Genomic DNA, 24,831 nt, shown 5'->3' on the forward strand with positions numbered 1-24,831 from the left:
TATGTGCGAATATGTGTACATACATTCAGACTGGAGCTGTAAGAAGCAAACTCTCTATATATAGCTGGTGGTTTCACTGGGGGACAGGGTGGGTGGAACGCCAAGCACAAGCAAAGCGGTAAAGTGCAAGCATGAAGAACAATGTATAATATCCCGCAGACAAGATGGTGGCTCAGCAGAGACCTTCAACAGTGAAATGCTGCTCAGTGAGCCAATGGAGACTCCAGAGGTCTTGGAAAATGGAGACGGAATTCTTAGGACTTTATAGTACTCTGATAGCAAAGCTTGACAAAGGTGGAGCTTGTGGACAATGTAGCAAAAGAACCCTGTTTAAGTAGTTCCCATCGCCAGCTAGGTATTGGTATTTAGTAGATTTACATGGACTAGAGACCAGGCTGACATATTGCCTTACAAAGTAGGTACAGCCTTAGATTACAGAATTAATATTATTTGTGTTGAGAAAGATCAGTGTAAATAAACTGTAAATAAAGTTCTATATGGTGGATCAATGCAATATATTTACAATACAACAAAATGTGTACCCAGACAGTTCCAAAGTCATGATCCCATAGTTGGGATTACTAACAACAGTCTGCACCAGACTTGAAGGCTGAATGCGAACATTTGCAAGGACTTTTGATTGGGAGAGTCAAAAATTAGCTAGCATTCGCGCCAAGAATTTTCAATTCTATTAAGGACACGGAGGCGAGGATTATGCTTCTCACTCTTTACTGCAAACATCACAGCAGCCAATGAAAATGCGTATTTTCATTAAATAACAATAAACAACTACATTTCCCATCATGACATGTACATAGGCACGCCCCCATAGTCCATAAGAACCCCTTGCGTGCGGCCATCTTCCTCTTTCTTTGTAGCGAACAAGTCCAAAATGACTTGAATAACATCATAACTCCTCCAACATGGAAGAAAGAACGTCCTCCTCAGGTTGAATATCCTGGCAGTCTTCGGCCTTTAGTCAGATTTCTTGTCTGATCCTGAATCAAAGGAGATGAAACCGTAACCACCGAAAACAACTGGGTGGGCAAGCTGTTACACATAGCCAAGCCGGGTGGGATAATCCTCGCCTCCGTGTCCTTAATAGAATTGAAAATTCTTGGCGCGAATGCTAGCTAATTTTTGATTCTATTACAGGACCAGAAGCTTCAGATTATGCTAGTTTAACGCTCATTGAAAACAACAGAGGTAATATGCCCCACCGGCTTATAATAGTACGTTTTAAAAGTGGACTCAGAGGACCAATCTGCGCTACGCATAATTTCCTGAATGCTGGAACCCAACATAAATGATTTTGACGCCATAGCGCCTCTTACAGAATGAGCACCGAATATGGTGATGTCAATGCCAGATTCTTTCATAATATAACAAAGCCATCTGGCGATGGTGGCGGCCGCCACAAGCTTTAAAAGGCTTTTGCAATGCAATCAATAATTGTGAACAGCCATGAGGCCTGATGGCCTTTGTGCATTCCTCATATGTCTTCAAACATTGTACCACACATAATTTCTCATTATCATGAAATGCTTTATAAATAACTAATATGACGTGACATTGTTTTGGTGCGTCCTGTAATGGTAAAGGAAACTCCTTCCGGAGTAAATACTCTACCTGTAACGTCGAGAGCTTGCACGTGCGACAAACGTCTGCATACTGAAAGGCAAAGTAGCATGGCCAATTTGGCCGATAATTGTTTCCTAGTTAAGAGCGTGTTGACAGGCCATCCGTTAAACAATGCGAGAACTAATGAAACATCCCACAAACCTGTACACTTGGGTTTAGGTGGGTTGGCCACCCGAATACCCTTAAGCAACTTGCACACCACTGGGTGCTTGCCTACCGGTTTCCCATCTATCTGGGCATGCCCCGCTGAAATGGTGGACCAGAAATTGTTCACCGATCTATAAGCCAATCCGTCCGCTGCTTTATCCAATAAAAAATTCAACACGTGGGGTAGCTCTGCCCCCACGGGATCCAACTGTCGTTCCACGCACCAATCCACCCAGTTTTTCCAGGCCGAGGAATACAGTTTTCTTGTGGATGGTGCCCAGGCCTGCCTGATAAATTCGGAAGTCCTGCTTGAAACACCTGGCAGTTGCCACTGTTCCCTGAAAGCCTCCAAGCCATCAGCTGAAGCCTGCCTTCCACTATCAGTGGGTGTCGCTCCTGATGAGGGCCCATTAATAGCAATTCCGACTCCGGAAGGAATCTGGGAAGATCGCAACTCCACTGTAATAACTTGGGGAACCACGAATGGGACGTCCACCATGGCGTCACCATGACTATCTCCGCCCGTTGTCTGATCACCTGCGACATTACTCTGGGGATCAACATGAAGGGGGGAAAGGCATATTGGGTTGTCTTCGACCAATCCTGGAGAAAGGCATCGGTCGCTGTCGCTAGCGGGTCCGGCCTCCAACTGAAGAACTGCGGGAGTTGGTATGTTAGTCTGGAGGCAAAGAGGTCCGTCTGGAATGGACCCCAAATATTCTGTATCCACTGAAAGACCTCTGGAAGCAACTTCCAGTCGCTTTAGTCCCTGAGGTACCTCGAGTTCCAATCCGCCACCTGATTGGACTGGCCCTGAAGATATTCCGCCACTACCGATATTTAATTCGTCAGGCAATAATGCCAAAAATCCTTGGCTATCTGTACAAGAAGCGACGACCTCGTGCCGCCCAACTTGTTGATGTACCTTACCGCTGACACATTGTCCATGCAAAGGAGGATACAACAAGAGGTCTGCCTCGGGGATAACGTCCGCACGGCGAACGACCCTGCGAGCAGTTCTAAGCAATTTATATGCAAGGAAAGCTCCTGTGGAGACCATCTGGCGCCTGTGGAGATGTCTCCGTAGCGTGGCCCCAGCCCCACCGGCTGGCGTCGGACTCGATTATGACTTCTGGTTGGGAGCCGAATATCGCTCTGCCGTTCCAGGCGTCTACATGGCCTAGCCACCATTGTAACTCGGTTCTGATAGAGGGATGACGTCTGAATAGGACAGTCCCTTCTGAAGGTGTCTGATCTTTAGCCTTTGCAGGGCCCTGTAATGAAGAGGGTCCGGGAATATCGCTTGGACAGATGAGGCCAATATCCCAATTACTCTGGCGATCACCCTGAGGATTACTGTCTGATTGCTCAGCAACTTCCGGATTTCCTTCTTGAGGTCCTTTAGTTTCGCCTTTGGAAGGCACAGCTGGGCTGACATCGAGTCTATCGTGAAACCTAGGAAATCTAGTACTTGAGTGGGAACTATCACTGATTTCTTTGGATTGATGACACACCCTAAGTTTTGAAGCAGCGTTGTCGTATGGGCGAGGTGCTGCAGAAGAACCTGTTGACTCTGCGCCGTTATCAGGATATCGTCCAGATAAATTATGAGACGTATCCCCCTCTCCCGTAGATGAGCCACCACCGGCTTCATTATCTTGGTGAAGCACCAAGGAGCTGAGGAGAGCCCGAAAAACAGAGCCAAATATTCGTACCATTGGCCGTTCCACCTGAACTGTAGGTACCTGCAATGCGGAGGGAAAATGGGAACGGAGAGGTCAGCGTCTTTGAGGTCCGACCTGACCATCCAGTCCCCTTCCTGTAGCAAGTCCGTTAAAAGATGGATGCCTTCCATCTTGAAGTGATTGTACGTTAGAAACCAATTGAAATTGTCGAGGCCCTTGGATGACTGGTGCTATCGCTCGCTTTTGCAGCAAACCAACGAACTCCGCCGCTATAAAACTGCGATCCTGTTGGGAAAAATGGAGATCTGCAGGCGTACCTGATTGAACAGGACGAGAATAAAACTCTAAGTGAAAACCCTGCACTGTCTGTAACACCCAGGCGTCCTGTGTTAAGTCCTGCCACTGCTGAAGGCAGTGTTGAGTACGACCCCCCAACGGAAGAAGAGAAAGGTCTGAAACGCTCATCTGTGTTTTGCTGAGCTTTGAAGTTCGCTCTGTTGTTATTCGACTGGAAGCGTCCCCTGTTGAACCTCCTGCGGGATGGGTAGAAGGTCTTGCCTCTGGTGGAGTCGTAGTCGTTTCGTCCACGACCAAAGTCACCTCTCTGGGAGCCTAGGGGACCTCCACGGTCTGACGAGCGGCCCCCGCCTCGCCCGGCCCTGTTAAAAACACCTTGGCTAAGGGCTCTCTTGATCCCTGCCTGCACCTAATCCAAAGCTGTGAAAGTTCCGACGTACTTAGAGACGTCTTTTACGAACTTGTCGCCAAAGAGCTGACCCGCTGCTAGGGGTCCTGGTTCCGCATCTGCCAATTCGGTCAGGTTACTATCCATCTTGATCAATAGAGATTTGCGCCTCTCGGAAGATATGGCGCAGTTGGCGTTGCCAATAAGGCATATGGCCCTCTGGGTCCATCCTGCCAATATATCCGGTTCTACTGGGGTAGAGGATTCTTTGGCCGCTAAGGCCATCTCCAGAATCTTGGCCAAGGGGCCCACCACATCCAGCATTTTGTCCTGGCATCCTCTCCATGCTCGGTCAAGACCGCGCTTAGGGTCCTTCGAAAATTTGCGGAGAAAGGTCAAGAGGCTAGCATCTATTTCTGGCGTTTCCGCCACCTTGTCCGAGAGTTCTGGCCGTGGACACTCAGATTTTAGGCGATTGCGCCCTTCTCTTGGGAAACTCTTCCTAAGGTTCTCATGCAGATATACTGCGACTGCGGTGGGAGGCACCCATTCAGAGGATCTGGGGTGCATGATATCAGAAGGGTCGAAGGTGAATGGGGTATTGGTAGGTGTCGCCCCAGTTGGCTGAGGTGTCTTCGCCTTTTTTTAGTGGAGGAGGCTCCTCTTATGTATGATTGTCGGTGTCCGTGTTCGTGGTGTTATTATCGGTATCTGTGTCGGCACGGGTCTTACGCTTGGCTTTAGCCTTGCCCTCTGAATATGAATGGTCAGCTGCCTCGCTGGCAGGCAACGCCGAAAGTGCTTGCGCATGTGGCCACTTAACAGTGTCAGACGAGCCTTGACCAGATGCAGATGCCTCTGCTTTCTTCTGCGGCTTGTCATAGCCGTGTCTCTTGGCGAAGCCCTCCAGCTGTTTCCTGATAGGGCGTAGGGCTGCCGCTAGGGCTTGTTAAACCGTTTGCGGGACCGTGGTCTCTATAGCCCTGTTCACTGAGGACTGGACCGAAGCGTCCAAAGCATTCACCAAATTGTCCTCCAAGACAGCTTCCTGCTGTCCCTTATATGTCTCCTCCTCAGCATACTCCTCAGGGTATTGCTCCCATTCAGCCATTGTCAGGGTGGCTTAAAAGAACAAATTAGTCACAGACTCTGAAGAAAGCATTAATATTTAACTGCAAACACGGTCACAAGGAGGGTAAATGGGGGTGGGGGGGTCAGCCCAACAGCACACTGAAAGATAGAATACAGCTTTGCTGAGGGGGTCTCTGTAGTGTAACAGGTCAGAGACCCAGGCCCAATGATCAGTATAAAGAGCGTGTGCCACTCTCAAATGGGCAGTATTTTACAACCTTTGCAGGCGCTATTGAGGCAGAGCTATCACCGATGCAAAAACTCGAGATTTGTAAGCTAGGGGATTCGCGCCGGCAACACGTCGCCGAACGCTACCGAATTCCGCCCAAAAAGGAGCCCAAATTCAGCGCGATGAGGAGCGTGTTCCAGCCGAGAGCCACCCGGACTGTACAGCGCCACAGCGTCACAGGGCGATCAGGAAAGCCGTTGCGCATGCGCGTGGAGCGCGCTATTGGGGAAAACTCGGGATTAAGGCTCGTGAAGAAACGATGAAGGTCTGCCCCCGTTCAGCGACCGAAACTCGAAAGCGATCGCAGTCTGCGACGCTCATCAAAGCCACAGAGGAAACTGAAGGCGGGCTGAGAAGACGCGTTACAGATCACGCGCTCGCCCGCCGAAATGCACCAAATTCCTCAATATCGATTACAGACAAGATATTATCAGCTAAGTCTCTAAATACTCATCACAGTCATCAAGTCAGTAGAAAAGGTCAATATCAAATTATCAATATATATAGCAATGTATTACAGCAAATTGGGAGGGAACAAGGTGCACTTATCTCTTGCTGTGAGCAGCAAAGAAAGAGGAAGATGGCCGCACGCAAGGGGTCCTTATGGACTAAGGGGGCATGCCTATGTACATGTCATGATGGGAAATGTAGTTGTTTATTGTTATTTAATGAAAATACGCATTTTCATTGGCTGCTGTGATGTTTGCAGTAAAGAATGAGAAGCATAATCTGAAGCCTCCGGTCCTGTAATAGAATTAATTCTGACATACAGTTAAATCGGGAAGATTCTCAAAGCTGATGTCTGCAGTGGGAATGGGATTGTAGGTTTTTATTTCTTTGCTGAAAGTTTCATAGGCTGGAACAGTTCATATATCAGTAAGGGTGAAATTACAGATTCTGGTGACATTTCTTGAGGAGACTTTTTCAGGGCTGGAATCTCAAGGGGGGTTTCTTGCCTCCTGATTTGTCGCAGTGCTCCTGGGTTCCAAAGTTTCTTAAAGAGGTATCTCTCTATGAGAAATGTCTGTTAGTTTGAGTACAGACCTTACTTCAATATACTGTTTGTAGTAATGGAGACGGTAGATAACAGAAAGACCAATGTCAATAATTAATTTGCATATAGGTATCTCTGGAGTCATTACATCATGGTCATTACCCCGGAAGTACCTTTATATCACTGTGGTTTATATCAGGAGTCCGATTTTCTTCACAGTTAGGTTGATAAGTATACTTTTTAGCCGCTTATATAAGCATGGTATATACATTATAATGTGGCAGTAGCCACACTGTAGTTAGACACAAATTAGAGTTTCCATAGGAAGATTGTATTTGTTTTGCTAATAACTTTGGCACAGGTTGAGAAATCATCATAAAACTTTTCAAACAAAAAGTTAACTCCTCAAATGTTTAGGGGCAGCCTGTCAAATGGGGGGGGGGGTGGGGGGAGGCAGAGAAATAGAGGTGGGTCCCAAAACACTTTTCTCCCATGCAATTTCCATAGGAAGAAAGCATACTTTTTCCGATTTGATGTAAATCTGAGCTATTTTGGAGAAATTTCACTTAAAAAACAGAGAAATCAAGACATTTGGTCGCATGGGACTGCAAATAAAACCAAATAGAGTATTTTGATTGGTCGCAATGGGTTAGTCTTCCTCCATCGCCGGCTTGGACCCTGGGACTCAGCAGTCCCATGGGACTCAGCAGTCCCATGGGACTAACCACTCTCACCGGTTGGCTGAAGTAAATGTTGCAGCTGTCATTACAGACCACATAAACTTGATACCCGTGTCCTGGAGCTTAAAACCAGAAAGTAAGGGCGTAGGGTAAGGGGGGGCCTGACTGAATGGCCTCTATGGGGTAAGGGGGGTCAAAATAAAACATTTTGACATCTCCCACAAGAGAACCGTGGGACCTGGTGTGGCCCCCATCATGTGGTCCAGCAGGACCCAGCACTGCCCCTCCCCGGAGCTCTTTAAGTGCCCCGCTAGACTGACTTTTTTTTATAAAAAAAGGAATATGGGAGAGGTCAGTGGCTGCTCCCCAATAGGGGCTTCTCTGTGTGGGGGGGGGGGGAGGATGGGGGTATTTGGACCCTGGGCCTTTGGTCTTTTGCGGCGGGGTATACCCTTATACCCTACCCATCCCAGAACCTTAAAAACTGAATAATACCCCTATACACTAGCTAGGCTTGAACCCTTAACACTCCTTTCTACCCCAATAGACTACCCAGCTCTGAACCCAAAAACCTCCTTACTTTCCCTACAAACGTTTCATAATTGAACACTACATATTGCTTGCTGTCCCTTAAGAGTACCCATCCCCACGCCCTAAAACCCCCAGAGTCCCCAAGTAAACGTATAAAACATAAAACGATATATTAAAATAAATTTTTTTTAATTGTTAAAATAATTCCTATCAGAAAATATTAAATAATCCCATTAAATATTATATGTGATCAAGGCTCTTCGGAGTCGAAACGTTATGGCGACTCACGAGCACGCAATGAAATAAAACAATCAGCATCGAATTTCCTGGTCCGTGTTTGCGGCTAAGAAGCGACGATTTGGCTGCTGTAGCGTCTTCACAGATATATATATATATATATATATTTTACCTTCATTTTATTATTTAACCTCACGTGATATTTAATTAAACAATTAAATTAAAAATACTAATATAAATTATTGAAACATAACTAACAATACACATGCCTATAAGGGAACCTTTCCTTTTTTGGTTATTCCTACCTTGGTTTTATTAAGTCCATGTTAAAACACCTCAAAGTTTAAACATGACAAAGAACAGGTGCAAGTCTTCATGATGTAGGTGTCCCAGCCATTCAAATCTCACACCACCTGTGTTTCCTCGCTTTCCAAACCACGACTTTTGCCAGATGTGTTGCTGACCTCATTGGTATCAACTGGAGTTTTCGGCATAATCCCTTTTTCATTTGTACTCTCGTTGTTTTGAGGTTCAACGTTGTCCTCTTGTTCCTTCACAGTTAGTGTCTCTTCGTTGAACACATGTGTCCGCTGGTGTCTGGTCAAACTTGACGACTGACTAAATCTCTTCGCACATTTACTACATGAAAATGGCTTTTCTCCGGTGTGTATTCGCTGGTGGTTGGTTAACGTTAATGCCCTGGAGAACACCCTCCCACACTCAGGACATGTATGTGGCTTATTTTTATTGACTGTGTAGATGCTTTGATCAGTAAATCTGTTTTCAGACTCAGACGGGGGGTTGGTTTCTCCAGGCTGGTGTGTTTGCTGGTCTTCAGTTACGTTTGAGTTACTGCTGACATTCGTCCCACACTTAGTGCTCGGGGTCAGATTATCCCCAATATGCACTAGTTGGTGTCTCCTTAAACTAGAGTTCCTGCTGTAGGTTTTCCCACACTCTGGGCACGGGTATCGTTTCCCTGTGTGCTTTCCTTGATGTCGCTGCAGGGAGGAGAAGTCCCTGAATCTCTTCTCGCACTCTGTACATGCGTATTGTTTCCGTCTGTTTTTTTTAGGATGTCTCTGGAGTGAGAAGTCATTCACGCTTTGCCCACTTTCAGCAGGCATTAGGTCTTGATCTGGGACTAGCGACTGAGATTCAGTGACATTAGTTTCATCATTTGCACTTGGGGGCAGCTCTTCTTCAATGGTACTTTCAGGTTGATGTGCGTCTAATAATTGTGGGCCAATCAAAACATTCTCATTACAAACAGATGTTTTCTTCTCTATGTTTATTTTCTGATCAGTGGCTGAAAAGTTTTTAAAATATTTTCCCAATTCAATAAATGCAGCGGAGTTATCTCCAATGCATGTTCGCTGGTATTTGATTAGCACAGATGGTTTGCAAAAACTTCTCCCATATTTAGTACAAATACTTTTTAATAATTTCTTCTTAGCTCTCTGCTTCATCATGTTCGGCCGGGCGGTGACACTTTGTCCACTTTCAGGTTGAAATTGTACATTTGCCGCAGATATTGGAATAGTCTCCCTTTTGCTGATTTGTTCTTGTTCAGGAGACTGAACAATTGGATTTTCACTGTTTTCTGAGAAGGGCACTTCCATTTCATGTCCTTCGGAGAAGCTGTCTGGATTTTCTACTGTCTTTTTAGTATATTCTTCCTGTGAAATGAGGGTTTCACATTCTGGGTTTATCAGGTTCTTGTGAATGTCCTTCTGAGGCTCCTGTGAGCTCACTTTTGTCTCCATATCGCAATCTGAGTCAACACGCCGCTGCACATGTTGTGGAAAGTTTGCTGGTAGAGCATCTTGCTGAACTCGAACCGCCGGTCTGGTGACATCAGAGCGTTCTTGAGAGCAGGCACAAGGTTTCCAAAGCATGCCACTTTCAGCTCTGCGGAGACGAGCAGCTAACCAAAGTCGTTTCATTCTGTGGTCCTTTCAAAAACTCAGGATATGCAAACAAGGAGGCTCAAGCCACTGTCAGGTGTGAAGAAGCAAAGTGTAACTATGCTACTATAAAGGGTGAACTTCCAACTGTGGAAAGAGGGACTGACAGACCATGTTCAAAAGTTATTTACATCCACAGTCTAGCCACATGAAGCTTTACCTTCTACCAGTCAAACGGATACGCAGTTTAGAGGGACTGCTTAAAAAGCGTCTTAGAGGCAGAAACAGGGAGTTACACTAATGTCCAGCAGTCTCTTAGGTGTAGACTAAAGTGAGTTTCTGTAACCTCTGGTTGTGACTCTTGTACACTTCACCCTGGGAGCCGTTGAGGCAATGCTCTGGGTTATACAGGCTCAGGACACAGAATAAACACAGAAAAGAGTGAAAAGAAAAAGCTTTGTGTGTTGCAGGATCTTCCTCATAGACATGGGAGAGACTGTCACTTACAACCACGGCGTACCAACACCCGGACCGGGTTTGTAATGTATGTCGGTGTCCATGATACTGTGTAGAGGGATTACAATCCCAGGTCTGCAGAGGTTCTCTCACCATCTGAATCACAGTTGCCTGGTTCTCGTGAACTCCTGACCATCTGTCTCACTTGAGAGCTCTGATGTCAGGGGTTTTCCTCTCTCTGAATACCAACCGTCTCTATGGCTGTCTCTCGCAGATGTCGGATGGTTCATGTATTTAAGCATCCTCTTCAGTTAAAATCATCTCATCATGGCTCCAAGGTTCTGTTCACTGTTGGATAGAAAGACATTTCATTGACCTTTACAACAGACTCTGAGTGAAACACAGAAGAACAATAATATAATAATAAAGTCAATTTTCCATGTAGGCACCTGGAATACGGAAAAATACCCTCTTAACCAACAGTAATTAAGGACAGTTTAAGATGCACCTCTTCAAAGAACACCAAATCACAATGCATTAACAGTCCACAACTTGGCTGCCTCTCCTATCACTCAATGACTGAATGCCTGCTTCTGACCCAGCATTTTTGCAAGGTTTGCGCTATATACATACCACATATGTACATATATTCCTACACACATACATGCATACACACATATTATAACAGGCAATACTTCTCGCAAATTAAACTAAATATATGCATCACATTTCTTCAGATTATCTAAGACTAGTTTAAAAGTTCACTGGATAACTGCTCTGCAAAGACGGCAAATGGGTATCTGTGAGAGAATATTTATCCCCTGAGCTATCTAAATTAGATTACAAATGTGACATCTAAAATTACATACTACGCTCTGGCATATTACCCATCAAAGCTACTTTAAGCACCGATACTGTGACCATTTGTTTGGCTACATCAGATAAACAAACCCACAAAAATTAACCACACTTCAGTTATATTCCCCTTTGAAATATAAACAGGATATAGCAACTGCAAGATGACAATACACACACCCTAAAAAGTTCAAACAGAGGCAGAATTGCGATGTTAAATAAAAAGAATACAGAATTTTTATAAAAATTGCTATTTAAATTCCATCTTCTGGCCCTTCCGCACAACCATGGCACACCCAGAAATGTGGAGCATTCTTCTCTGAGGAAGATGGCAACCCTACCTGCAGGCTTTCAGAGAAGACAGGGATTCCTGGTTAGCGCCCCCATCCAGAAGCATCACCACGGCACCAAGAGACAGGTACTAACAGCGAGTGTGATCAATGCTTCTGAAATAGGAGTATAAACTCCCTCCCTCACAAAATAGGTACAGCACACCATTTCACTCACAGAACCGGTGCAGTTGGTCACTAGAATGCGAGTTTCCCTCTCACACAAGGCAGAGATACCATGTACAGCATGGCAGAAGTGCAAACTTCCTACGTCCACAGAACAGGCACTGCACGCTAACAGCGGCGGAAGCTTCTCTCCCTGACACTACACCAGCAGTAAAAGCTTCATACTGTCCACAGAACAGGAATGGCATGGCAACAGCAGCTGAAGAGTCTCTCCCGAAAGTACATCAGCAGTAAAAGCTTCCTACTATCCGAAGGACAGGCACAGCACGTTAACAGCAGCGGAAGCTTCTCCCTGACACTACAACAGCAGTAAAAGCAGCGGAAGCTTCTCTCCCCGTCACCACAGCAGCAGTAAAAGCTTCCTACTGTTCACAGAACAGGCACAGTAACAGTAGTGGAAGCTTCTCTCCCCGACACTACCCCAGCAGTAAAAGCCCCTAGTTCTTCCGGCCACCAGCTCGGGGACCAGCTGGTGATTACCTCCGTAAATAGCATGATTTCAGTCTTAGTTGTATTGAGCTGGAGGAAATTTCGATTCATCCATGCCTTGATTTTAAGCATGCCTTCCGAAAAAATTTCACGGATGTTAGGAGCATTAGTATCATAGGCCAGGAGCAGCTGCGTATCATCTGCGTAGGAGACTGGGATAAACCCAATCTCTCTAAGCAGAGCAGCCAATGGAGCAATGTAAATATTAAAAAGCGTGGGGGTGAGACAGGAGCCCTGGGGGACTCCCTTAGTGACCACGGTGGTATTAGCTTTAAATGGGCCCAAGTTGACTGTTTGGGTCCGGTCCTTGAGAAAGTCAGTCAGCCATTCCAAGGCTTTATCCTGAATGCCTATTTTGCTCAATCTATCCAGAAGAATGGAATGCAAGATGGTATCAAATGCAGGGGATAGGTCGAGCAGTACCAAAATGACTGCTTGACCCCCGTCTGCTTGCAATCTAATATCATCCAATACCATGACCAAGGCAGTCTCGGTACTATACCTGGGTCGAAATCCTGACTGGGAATAGTCCAAGCAGTTGGAAATCTCAACAAAGGAGGAGAGGTGCTTGTTAATATGTTTCTCCAATAGTTTGCTATAGAGTGGAAGAAAGGAGATCGGACGATAATTAGTGATCACATCCGGTGGAAGTTTTTGATTCTTCCTTATTGGCATAACTTGTGCATCTTTCCATTCTCTTGGAAGTTTACCAGCATTAATGGAGCTGTTAAAGACTACTTCCAAAGGTCCGGCCAAAGTGGACGCAAGAGTTTTGGCAATTTTTGCCGGAATAAGATCTTTAGGAGAACTTGACTTGGCAGATGTGAGCAGGATTTCTGTTTCTCCTAAAGTAAGGAGGGGAAACGTTTTTAGGGAGGACTTGGCATTTTTCAAAGGATTCGATAAGAACGTGTCTGTTTCTAAATCCCGAGAGCTGCACGGGGGAAATTTAGCATAGATATCATCAACTTTGTTTGTTAAAAAGTTGGCAATGTTATCGCAAAGTAGTTGCGACGGCTCATCTTCGGGATGACAGGCTTTAGGGTTCACAAGAGAATTGAGGATCTGGAACAATGTTTTAGAAGTATTGTCAGCTTGTTCCAATTGCGAAGCAATGTATTTCTTCCGAGTGTTTCTAATGTTCTTGTGGTATATCCTCAATCTCTCTTGGAAGCTATCCCTGTCTAAAATTGTTTTAGTTCGTCGCCAAGTTCGTTCCAATGTTTTACAAATACTTTTTTCTGCTTTCAATTCTTTCGTATACCAAGCAGCTTGGGGCCGGCGTGCCACAGTGGCCGTCGTTTTTATGGGAATAATGGCGCCTAGAGTAGTAATGGTGGCCTCATGTAGAGAGTTCAGATGCTCCTCCACTGTTCTGTCAGCGGGAGGTAAGGAGACATTAAATGCCTCTGAGAAGGAACTTGGAGAGAGTTTGTGCCAATGCCTATATGTACGCACTCCAGGTTTTTTGTTCGGTAAAATTGCTCTTGGCCCAGCTAAATCAAAAGTAATCATATAATGGTCCGACCAGGTTAGTGGTAAAGTTTGTTGATATATTAGGTCGGGAGAATTTGATAGTATCTGATCAAGGGTATGCCCTGCGCTATGTGTGGGCCCATTATTTTTCTTGACCAGACCCAGGGAACAGATTTCTCCAAAAATATTTATGGTCTGAATCAAGGTTATCTTCACTGTGAATATTAAAATCTCCCAATAAAATACATTTATTAGAGGATATAACATGGGGTGCAATAAGTTCTGAGAGAGTATTAAGCGATGTGGCAATAGGGCCCGGAGGGCGATATACAAGTGCGCCTTTCCAACTGAGTTGCGAATGAAGATCCAACCTAAATACAATGACTTCTAAGTCTTCTAAGTCTGTGTTCTGAAGCTTCTCTCTCGGACACTACAGCAGCAGTGAAAACTTCCTACTATCCCCAGAAGAGGCACGGCACGGCAACTGCTGGGGAAGCCTCTCTCATTGACACTACAGCTGCAGTAAAAGATTCCTACTGTCCACAGAACAGGCACGGCGCGGCAATAGCAGCGGAAGCTTCTCTCCTTGACACTACGGTAACAGTAAAAGCTTCGTACTGTCCACAGAACAGGAGGTGCACATAACAGTAGCGGAAGCTTCTCCCCCGGACACTACAGCAGCAATAAAAGCTTCCGACTGTCCACAGACTGACTGCTTTAAAGATTTGCTGCATTGCTGTGCAGAGCGGTCGTGCTGCTTGCTGATCTCTGTCCTGCACAAGGAATGGACCCATCTCACTTGAACCTAGAGTGACTCTAAGGGCTTGCCCCCTGTTTTCTGAGGTCTCAGGGACATAAAATACTTCTTGCAATTCTGCTGGTGCCGCTGGACTCTACCATCTGTGAGTACTACCCTTGCCTGAGGTGCCCCCTCCGGTCCTGGGCCTCAGCAGTGGGTTCTGAAGCTCGGAACAGGCACAGTGCCCTTCGACACAGTGCTGATCCGAAGACATCCCTGTGCGGCTCGACGACGCAGCGCCTTTTCTGAGGTCCCAACTGCGAGAGGTTCTAGGTTTGCCACTTTTATACCCAGTGCCAGCTAGTGTACGAGAGACACTCCCTTTTCCTAACCTTAAAACTGGTTCTGAACAGTTCTTCACCTTCACCTGGCTCTAGTCTATCTAGGAAAACAAAGGGCAGGCAAGGACAGATGGGGACTACGTTTACCAGTGACAGGGCACGCATCTTCTGAAATCAGGAAGGGACTGGGTTAAGCCCTCAGACCATCCGTGGACACTGACAAAGTCATGTATTGGCTTGGGCAGAAGAATATCAACTTTATAAAAAAAGCCCTTTTCAAAATAGTACTTTAAAATGTGACTTTAATATCAAAGAGGATTTTAAATTATAATTCAAATGAGTTTAAGGAGCATTTCTCAAGCTGGTCCCAATCTGAAATTATCTCTTATTATATGTAATAAGTTAACCCAGTATTTATCTTTGGGAAAGTTAGCCCTGTTGAAGTGAAAAATGATTGGAGGTGTGTGTGAGGGGGTAGGGAAGAGTGTAGACCCAGGGCAACTAAAACTTAAGTACACATGTCCTACTTTTGGATACCCTGCACCCTACCCTCTGAGGTTGTACAGCCTACCTATTGGATGACATATATAACAAGCATTTAAAATGCAATGGTCTCGGCTTTATTAAAGTTAGAGCTATTGGCATTGCAAATGGCATTTTTTTCATTCTTCATTTTTTTAAAAACATAAATAAATTGTATTGTCATTTACAATGGCAATAGGTGAGCATTAAAGACAGGTAGAGAGTATTAGCAGACACAGAGCCACACACACACAGAACCACACACACACACAGACAGAGCCACACACACACACACACGCACAGAGAGCCCCACACACACACACACACACACAGAGCGAGCCACACATACACAGAGCAAGCCACACACACAGAGCGAGCCACACACACACACAGAGCGAGCCAAACACACACACACAGCGAGCCACACACACACAGAGCGAGCCACACACACACAGAGCGAGCCACACACACACAGAGCAAGCCACACACACACAGAGCAAGCCACACACACACAGAGCAAGCCACACACACACAGAGCAAGCCACACACACACAGAGCAAGCCACACACAGAGCAAGCCACACACACACAGAGCGAGCCAAACACACACACACAGAGCTAGCCACACACACACAGAGCAAGCCACACACACACACAGAGCGAGCCACACACACACACAGAGCGAGCCACACACACAGAGCGAGCCACACACACACAGAGCGAGCCACACACACACAGAGCGAGCCACACACACACAGAGCGAGCCACACACACACAGAGCGAGCCACACACACACAGAGCGAGCCACACAGACACACAGAGCCACACACACAGACAGAGCCACACACACAGACAGAGCCACACACACAGACAGAGCCACACACACAGACAGAGCCACACACACAGACAGAGCCACACACACAGACAGAGCCAGACACACACACAGAGCCATACACAGAGCCACACAGAGCCACACACAGAGCCACACACACATAGAGCGAGCCACACACACACAGAGCGAGCCACACACACACAGAGAGCGAGCCACACACACACACAGAGAGCGAGCCACACACACACACACACAGAGCGAGCCACACACACACAGAGCGAGCCACACACACACAGAGCGAGCCACACACACACAGAGCGAGCCACACACACACAGAGCGAGCCACACACACACACACACACACACAGAGCGAGCCACACAAGCCACAGACAGACACACAGAGACACACACACAGACAGACACACACACAGACAGACACACACACACAGAGCCATACACAGAGCCACACACACAGAGCGCGCCACACACACACACAGAGCGAGCCACACACACACAGAGCGAGCCAGCCACAGAGCGCGCCACACACACACACAGCGAGCCACACACACACACACACAGAGCGAGCCACACACACACACACAGAGCGAGCCACACACACACAGAGCGAACACACACACACACAGAGCGTGCCACACACACACACACAGAGCGAGCCACACACACACACAGAGCGAGCCACACACACACACAGAGCGAGCCACACACACACACAGAGCGAGCCACACACACACACAGAGCGAGCCACACACACACACAGAGCGAGCCACACACACACAGAGCGAGCCACACACACACACACAGAGCGAGCCACACACACACACACACACAGAGCGAGCCACACACACACAGAGCGAGCCACACACACACAGAGCGAGCCACACACACACAGAGCGAGCCACACACACACACACACACACACAGAGCGAGCCACACAAGCCACAGACAGACACACAGAGACACACACACAGACAGACACACACACAGACAGACACACACACACAGAGCCATACACAGAGCCACACACACAGAGCGCGCCACACACACACACAGAGCGAGCCACACACACACAGAGCGAGCCAGCCACAGAGCGCGCCACACACACACACAGCGAGCCACACACACACACACACAGAGCGAGCCACACACACACAGAGCGAGCCACACACACACACACACAGAGCGAGCCACACACACACACACACACAGAGCGAGCCACACACACACAGAGCGAGCCACACACACACAGAGCGAGCCACACACACACAGAGCGAGCCACACACACACACACACACACACAGAGCGAGCCACACAAGCCACAGACAGACACACAGAGACACACACACAGACAGACACACACACAGACAGACACACACACACAGAGCCATACACAGAGCCACACACACAGAGCGCGCCACACACACACACAGAGCGAGCCACACACACACAGAGCGAGCCAGCCACAGAGCGCGCCACACACACACACAGCGAGCCACACACACACACACACAGAGCGAGCCACACACACACACACAGAGCGAGCCACACACACACAGAGCGAACACACACACACACAGAGCGTGCCACACACACACACACAGAGCGAGCCACACACACACACAGAGCGAGCCACACACACACACAGAGCGAGCCACACACACACACAGAGCGAGCCACACACACACACAGAGCGAGCCACACACACACACAGAGCGAGCCACACACACACAGAGCGAGCCACACACACACACACAGAGCGAGCCACACACACACACACACACAGAGCGAGCCACACACACACACAGAGCGAGCCACACACACACACACAGAGTGAGCCACACACACACACACAGAGCGAGCCACACACACACAGAGCGAGCCACACACACACAGAGCGAGCCACACACACACAGAGCGAGCCACACACACACAGAGCGAGCCACACACACACACACAGAGTGAGCCAGCCACAGAGCGCGCCACACACACACAGAGCGAGACACACACACACAGAGCGAGCCACACACACACAGAGCGAGCCACACACACACAGAGCGAGCCACACACAGACACAGAGCGAGCCACACACAGACACAGAGCGAGCCACACACAGACACAGAGCGAGCCACACACAGACACACAGAGCGAGCCACACACAGACACAAGAGCCACACACAGAGCGAGCCACAGAGCCACACACACACAGAGCCACACACAGACAGAGCCACACACAGACAGAGCCACACACACAGACAGAGCCACACACACAGACAGAGCCACACACACAGACAGAGCCACACACAGACAGAGCCACACACACACACAGACAGAGCCACACACAGACATAGCCACACAGAGACAGAGCCACACACACACACAGAGCCACACACACACACAGACAGAGCCACACACACACAGACAGAGCCACACACACACAGACAGAGCCACACACACACACAGACAGAGCCACACACACACACAGACAGAGCCACACACACACAGAGCCACACACACACAGACAGAGCCACACACACACAGACAGAGCCACACACTAGCCAACATGCCGCATACCAAGCACAACACTATAAGAACAGTTGTGACGTCCTTCACTAAATTAAGCAACACAGAAACACAACGTGACACACTCTTTCTCTCTATAACAAAGACAGAGAACAATTCTTGACAGAACATTCTGAATCGTATTCAATATAAATTCAACACGATATTAAGGCACGCCCACCTCAGCAACCGATGTGGAGGCAAGTGACTCACAAACTCAAACAACTCATCAGGCACAACACCACACACATCCACCTAAAAGACACAGAACCACATACACACACGTGTAACACCCCTCATCCACCGCACGCAGACCCCGGCAGTGCACCCATTGTACTGCCACCTGCCAGCGACGGACATCTCACTGGTGTGGGGTGTGTCTACACAACCAGCAAACCCAGGGCCACACCTTCCCAACACACACTGCAGCTCCGTGAACAAGCCACCCGTGCGAAACTGAGAGCCACACCAGAAGCACCACGCCACACACTAGCCAAGCCTAGTGCAAGGGAACAGCAACCAGACGGATGCACAGCACAAAACTTTCCAGGGTAAAGCGCCTGGAGCCCCTACTCTCAGACTGCGCTAGGCAGAACTGTGACCGATCATGAGGTACTTTCTGTACTGCACACTACTGTAGAAAAAGTGTGGCAAAATACAAAATGAAGCAATAATACAATGGTTATAAAGTGAAACAAGCCATGCTTGCGTGTTTAAAATACTGAATTAAAAGCACCTTTCTGAGGTAGGGTACCTCTCAACCCACTTATCTAGCACTAACCCAACGTCCACTTTCACCCTAAACGCTTTGTTAATTCGCTCGGTGGTGAGCCCCCGACATTACCTGACCCTCAACACAACTACAGCTTCTGAACTGCGGGGACTCTCGACGTCCATATTGTTGTGGGCCAGGCTTTAATAAACAATCACATTAAGAGCCAACTGCTTCCGATCTAGGCCACTGGAAACAGAACTCTGAGCAAGGCATAATTGACACGCCCACAGACAAGTTTGCATACTGCCTGTCACAATACTCCATGCTTGTGGCAGGCAAGTGAGCCCCGAGATCCTAAGCAAGTGGATTTCCTTTTATGAACAACACTCTAAAATTACTACTCTATATGAAGGCAATTACAATACTCAGTGGGGGTGTGAGCTCTCCTCCCCCCTCCATCCCACCCCCAAAACTAGGGGCTTGCGATTTAGAATTAGTTGTTCGCAGAGCTCGCCGAACAAGGGAAAGTCAGGTAATGCCCTGTTGAAATCAAGCCCACTAATGGCACAGTACAACCAATGTAAGTGAAGTGTATGTGTGTGACGCGAACCTCGCTTGAGAGCAACGGTTTACACAGCCTCTGGGAAGATAGAAGGTCATTTATGTTTGTGGAATCTCCCCGGGAGTATTTTGCACTTCGTTCACAAATCTTTAGATTTCCATCTACTAACTTACTCTAAATAAGGCGGGTCATTTCTCTGCATGAAAACACGTAATATGGTGGTCCATTACCAGTTATGGATGCAAAAATAAAAACAAACAACAAACCTAAGGGGTTGCTAAAAGGCAAAAACCAACACAGACAATTGCAGAGAGAAATTCGCTACCTGCAAACCCTTTTTTTTGCGCAAGGATGTCATGTCACTGTGGAGGGAGGGGCACTGTGTGGAGTGCTCACTCCAAAACAGAAGCATTTCTTCAAGGGACCATAAGGAGTGGTAACCTAGAGAGACTGGGTTGGTTTTGAGCATCCTGTGGATCCCACCGGAAGCAACTGAAGTACAAGTGCTCGCCCACTCTGTCCTACATGCACTAGGAGTGGCTGCGCTGAGTTCTTTCACATGAAACATTCACAAACTCCCATTCAAGCTAACTCCCAGCCACCAATGTTAATTGTATAACACAAATCGCTTACAAATTGTACTACTGTGGTGGTAGACGTGGGGCTGCTGATGACAACCTGGTTCTTGGGAGAGAACATCAAAGGGTCAGGGTCTTCGTGATCCAGGGGGTTGTCTCTGCTCGGAGAGAATGGAACAGAGGACGCCGTAGGCACGTCCAAAGGATGCAATCTGCCAGAGCGTTGTCCACCAAAGTGAGGTCTGCAGGGTACGATAGAGGATCTGTGGCATTCCTGTTTAATGGAGAAGTGTGGCTCATTGAACTGTTACTGTCCGTTACAACCTGCTAGTGAAGAAAAGCATAATAAGATGTCCTATGATCCCTACGTGACCTATCAGGATACCCATCAGTCACCACTCGGAACCGCCCTTCATCATTTGGGATTCCTGTAACCCAGCTACTTGGAACACTGTCAGTAAATATAGAAGGTCAGATCTCATACCCTCCTGAAAAACCTGGCAGTGACCAGTGCGGTTTGAATGTTAGTGGTACGAGTCGGTAGTTAAAAAAGGGGTGACTGATTTGCAGTGCTAGTGGACATAGTGAGTGTTAGTGAGAATAAAATTGGGCGAGGGAGCAAGAATGAAATTTTATTCTGTCTTTTGCTCGCTCCGCCAAAATTAAAAGAGCAGCAATGGTAGGTTTGAAAATAACTACCTAAATGTAAACAATGGTCAACATGTTTCAGCAATTTAACGGACCAAAGAGTCCATTGCTTTCATCAGGACCAGAAAATTAAATAATGCTACTGCAAAAAGGAGAACGTGATGGGGTTATAAAATTTGTGACTACATAATAAACATACTGCGACATGAAAAAAGATCACCTAAGTTCCTAGGTGTAGTCTTGACTTGCAGTTGTATTTGTATGTCACATTGGTGTCGAAGTTGAGGGCCTCACCCCGCCTGGCAACCTTTGACACTTTTGTGTATCATAACTTTATTTAGGGAATGTGTCTAAGCATGGTCTTTAAACTCCCTCAGGCCCCCTTCAACCTTTTGTTTTTCATAATGGAGAAGTGTCCCATTCTTTATCTCCTTGCTTCCCCCCTGCGCCAGTCTCCTGTGGGTGCCTGTGTTTAGTTCTCGGCTTCCTTGCTTTGGGTGCTCTGGTGTCTCTTGTGTACCAAGTGCCCAGGCTATGCAAAAAGTCTCAACTCTTCGTGTGGTAAGAGGTAAGGAAACAGCGACATGATATCTCTATGAGAAAATACAATATATTCTAGCACTGAGAGACGGCTGGTTAACCGCACCATTAAACCGCACACACCAGACTAGAGATATTTAGAGTCAAAAGAACTTTTTTTTTAAAAACAGTATGTGTAGAAAACGTGTAAACACCCTCCACTCCCACCGATTGAAACATTAACAGAAGGGCACCCTTACGCAAACCTTAATATTATATAATGTGTTACAATGCATAACAAATAACACTTAGCCGCCATTCAAGTCCAATTTATTGTAGCCGTGGTCCTGTCTATGCTGTGAATATGGTCACTCACCCTGAGAACGTAATGAGCGCTCCACGGGACCCTCGGTGCAACCACCGAGTAAGTAATAGAGTTGTTGTGTAAACAGCCCCACTTACATCTCAGGCTGCGCCCTCATGCCGCCTCCATGGCTGTGTGCAATTCAGACAGAGCATTGCTTCGAGAATGTTCCTGTTTGCGCATTGCCCCGATGCTGTTATCTGTTAATCAGCACAACTCTCTTCTTTCATCTCTTCGGGAAAGTGTATGCATGGAAGCAGCCAGTGTACAAACAAGATGTCGCTTTGCGTGCTGGGAAGTCTGTGTATCCTGTTTAAGTCTGAGTGAGTTTTCTACTAAATAACATCATGAATATGTAAAGTTTTCCGAATCTACATTGTTTGCGAGGCTTTGTGATATGCATATAGGGGTAGCATCTTCCCTGGGGTCTTTAACATGCATAGGATTTTAGAACAAGCGGCACTTGTAAAACAAGCCGAGGCAGCATGGCCGCTGGAGAGGGAGGGAGGGGTAGGGGCCCGGGGGGACCGCAGAGCGCGACGGAGGAGAGCTGCGGCAGAGGAGGGGAGTCGGGGGGGGGGCGAGACGAGAGCGCGGCGGAGGAGAGCAGAGGGAAGGGGGGGAAGCGAGCGGAGCCGAGCAGCTCCTGAAAGCATAAGGGAAGGGAGGCGAGCAGCTCTGGAAACACCACCACGTTTCTCCGAGGCAAATCAGAAATGCCTCGGAGAAACACATGGCCAATTTCGGATTTGGGGGCGTGTTTTTGCATTTGAGTGACAAATGAGGTCACTGATTAAAAAATGCTAAAAAACACGCCCCCGAATCTGCTCAAGATGGGGCCTGAACCGAGTGATGCCCCTCTCCTCCAATGGCTGGCCAGCATTTACGAGGCCAGCCAATGGAGAAGCGGGGCAGGTTCAAGCCCCCATACTGCAAAACATAAAATCTCAGACTCCGCCCACTGCGTGGGACGCTACTCTGAGACCTAGTAAAAAGGAAGGTTTAGGCCTGGCAAAATAAAATGTCAGTTTAAAAACTGTACTAAAGGCTACAGTGGCAGGCCTAAGGCAGGTTTTACAGTGTTACTTTATGGATGGCACAATAAGTGCTACAGGCCCACAAGTAGGGTTTAATATACAAACCTAGAATTTGTATATAGAAACTAATGTTCATCCCAAGTCTCTGTTCCACGGTTTGGGCTCCGAACCCACCAGTAATTGATTAATCCCAAGGGAGAATGCGTAAAAGTTATGACGGAGATGTTTGTAACCACCTGCACTCAGAATGCCCCAGACTGGACAATGCAGATACAGTGGTGGAGATGCATGAACTGGATCCGAACTTGGCGACCTTTCTAGAAAGTTCCTCTAAAGACCCCAAAGAAAAGAATAGACTGGTCTGGGAAAACTTGTCAAGTCAAGGTCCTTTATCTGGCAAGGCTTGTTTGTAAAATACTGAAAATGGTAGTTCAAGCAAAAGAATCGGGTACAGCCATTGGCCCTGTTTTAGGAGATTGGGCACAACGCGCTGCTGGCCTACTAGATAACAAACCGCGCCCTATCATTCGAATACCTCAAATCTATTCTTATCCAAATTGGGCTCCCACTATTAGAATTCATGATAATGGAAGCAGGCCCTAGGGCAAATTTCAAGTTTAGTGACAAGTTTGCGAAGGATCTGGGCAAATTTGCCAACAAATTCACAGTTTTATACAAGCCCCAGACATCACTACAAAAGGAGTTCCAGCCACACCGCTTTGGCGGGCAACACAGAGGGTGATCGCCTGGCCGAACTATGCTACAAGGCCCTTCCAGAGACTTCCAAAGCAGACATCACGAATGGTCAGACTCAACAAGAGGCACAATCTTCCTCTCATGAAGCGAGGAGGTCCAGGCAGATGTGGAAGAGAAGGTTTCTATAACCAAGGAAATTTCGATCAGGAAGAGGTTCGACAGATAAGAATCATTCCAGTTTCTTCTTTGACCCTGGGGGCAGGACAACATCCTTTCTAGCCAATTGGGAAAATCTGCTGAACAACAACTCCTGGGTATTAGAAACCACGAAGGGCTTTAGAATAGAGTTCTATGGGTTTCCTGATCAAACCAGGTTCCCTAATACACATCTTTTTTCCTTTCAAGATCATAACTTTATAGACTCCAAGTTTATCTGAAAGATGTGATTTGGAAAACATCCTCAAACCCTATGGGTTTTTGCAGCAACGTTTTTGTAGTGACCAAGAAGGGTGAGAGAGGATCCAATGGATGGATTCTGTATTGCAATTTCAAAATGGAGTGGATCCATCTCCTCACAGACCTCCGAGACAAGACTGGATGATGCATCTCGACTTAAAAGACACGTACCACACAATCCTCATTTTTCTACCCCGCAGGAAATAGTTACAATTCTTCCGGAATGGGATTTGATACTTCAGACTTTCATCTGCCCTTTGGTGCTTCACCAAGGTGATGATGCCAGTATTAGAGAACCTCTGAGCCAGAGGAGTGAGACTTATTTATTTAGATGACATTTTGTTGATAGCTCAAGACAAAACCCTCCCGTTAACCCAGCTGATTTGGATGATTCATCTTAACAAAGACAAAGTGTCTCTGAGAGTCCTAAAAATTAGGTGTATCATTGCTGTTGAATTCCCCTAAGATGACCTCCCCATGAACCCGGATTCGGGGATACGTGGTCAGACAGGCCATGCGACCCAAACCCAAGCATACTGATTGATAGGTCACAGGTGCGGTTACACTTAGCCTGAAGACCACCGGGCG

At 47.2% G+C, this 24,831-nt stretch overlaps 1 protein-coding gene across 4 annotated transcripts in view; it reads right to left on the reverse strand.

The window, feature by feature from the left end:
• The window catches only part of LOC144810163 (uncharacterized), a 216,804-nt gene that overhangs the window by 163,506 nt on the left and 28,467 nt on the right, over window positions 1-24,831 (reverse strand). For 2 of the 4 annotated variants that reach the window (XR_013606876.1, XR_013606879.1), the window contains exon 2: window positions 8,266-10,671. The exons of 1 other annotated variant lie outside the window; for it this stretch is intronic. Coding sequence is in view for 1 of the 3 variants with exons in the window: in XM_078673771.1 (XP_078529897.1) it covers window positions 8,365-9,906 (1,542 nt within the window). In the remaining 2 variants the exon portion in view is untranslated. Of the gene's footprint in view, window positions 1-7,669; window positions 10,672-24,831 lie in introns of those variants that run through there. One more of the 4 variants, XM_078673771.1, reaches the window with a different exon arrangement.

The sequence above is a fragment of the Lissotriton helveticus genome, chromosome 1_1 (assembly GCF_964261635.1).
Source record: "Lissotriton helveticus chromosome 1_1, aLisHel1.1, whole genome shotgun sequence".
In the NCBI taxonomy this organism is placed as follows: Eukaryota; Metazoa; Chordata; class Amphibia; order Caudata; family Salamandridae; genus Lissotriton; species Lissotriton helveticus.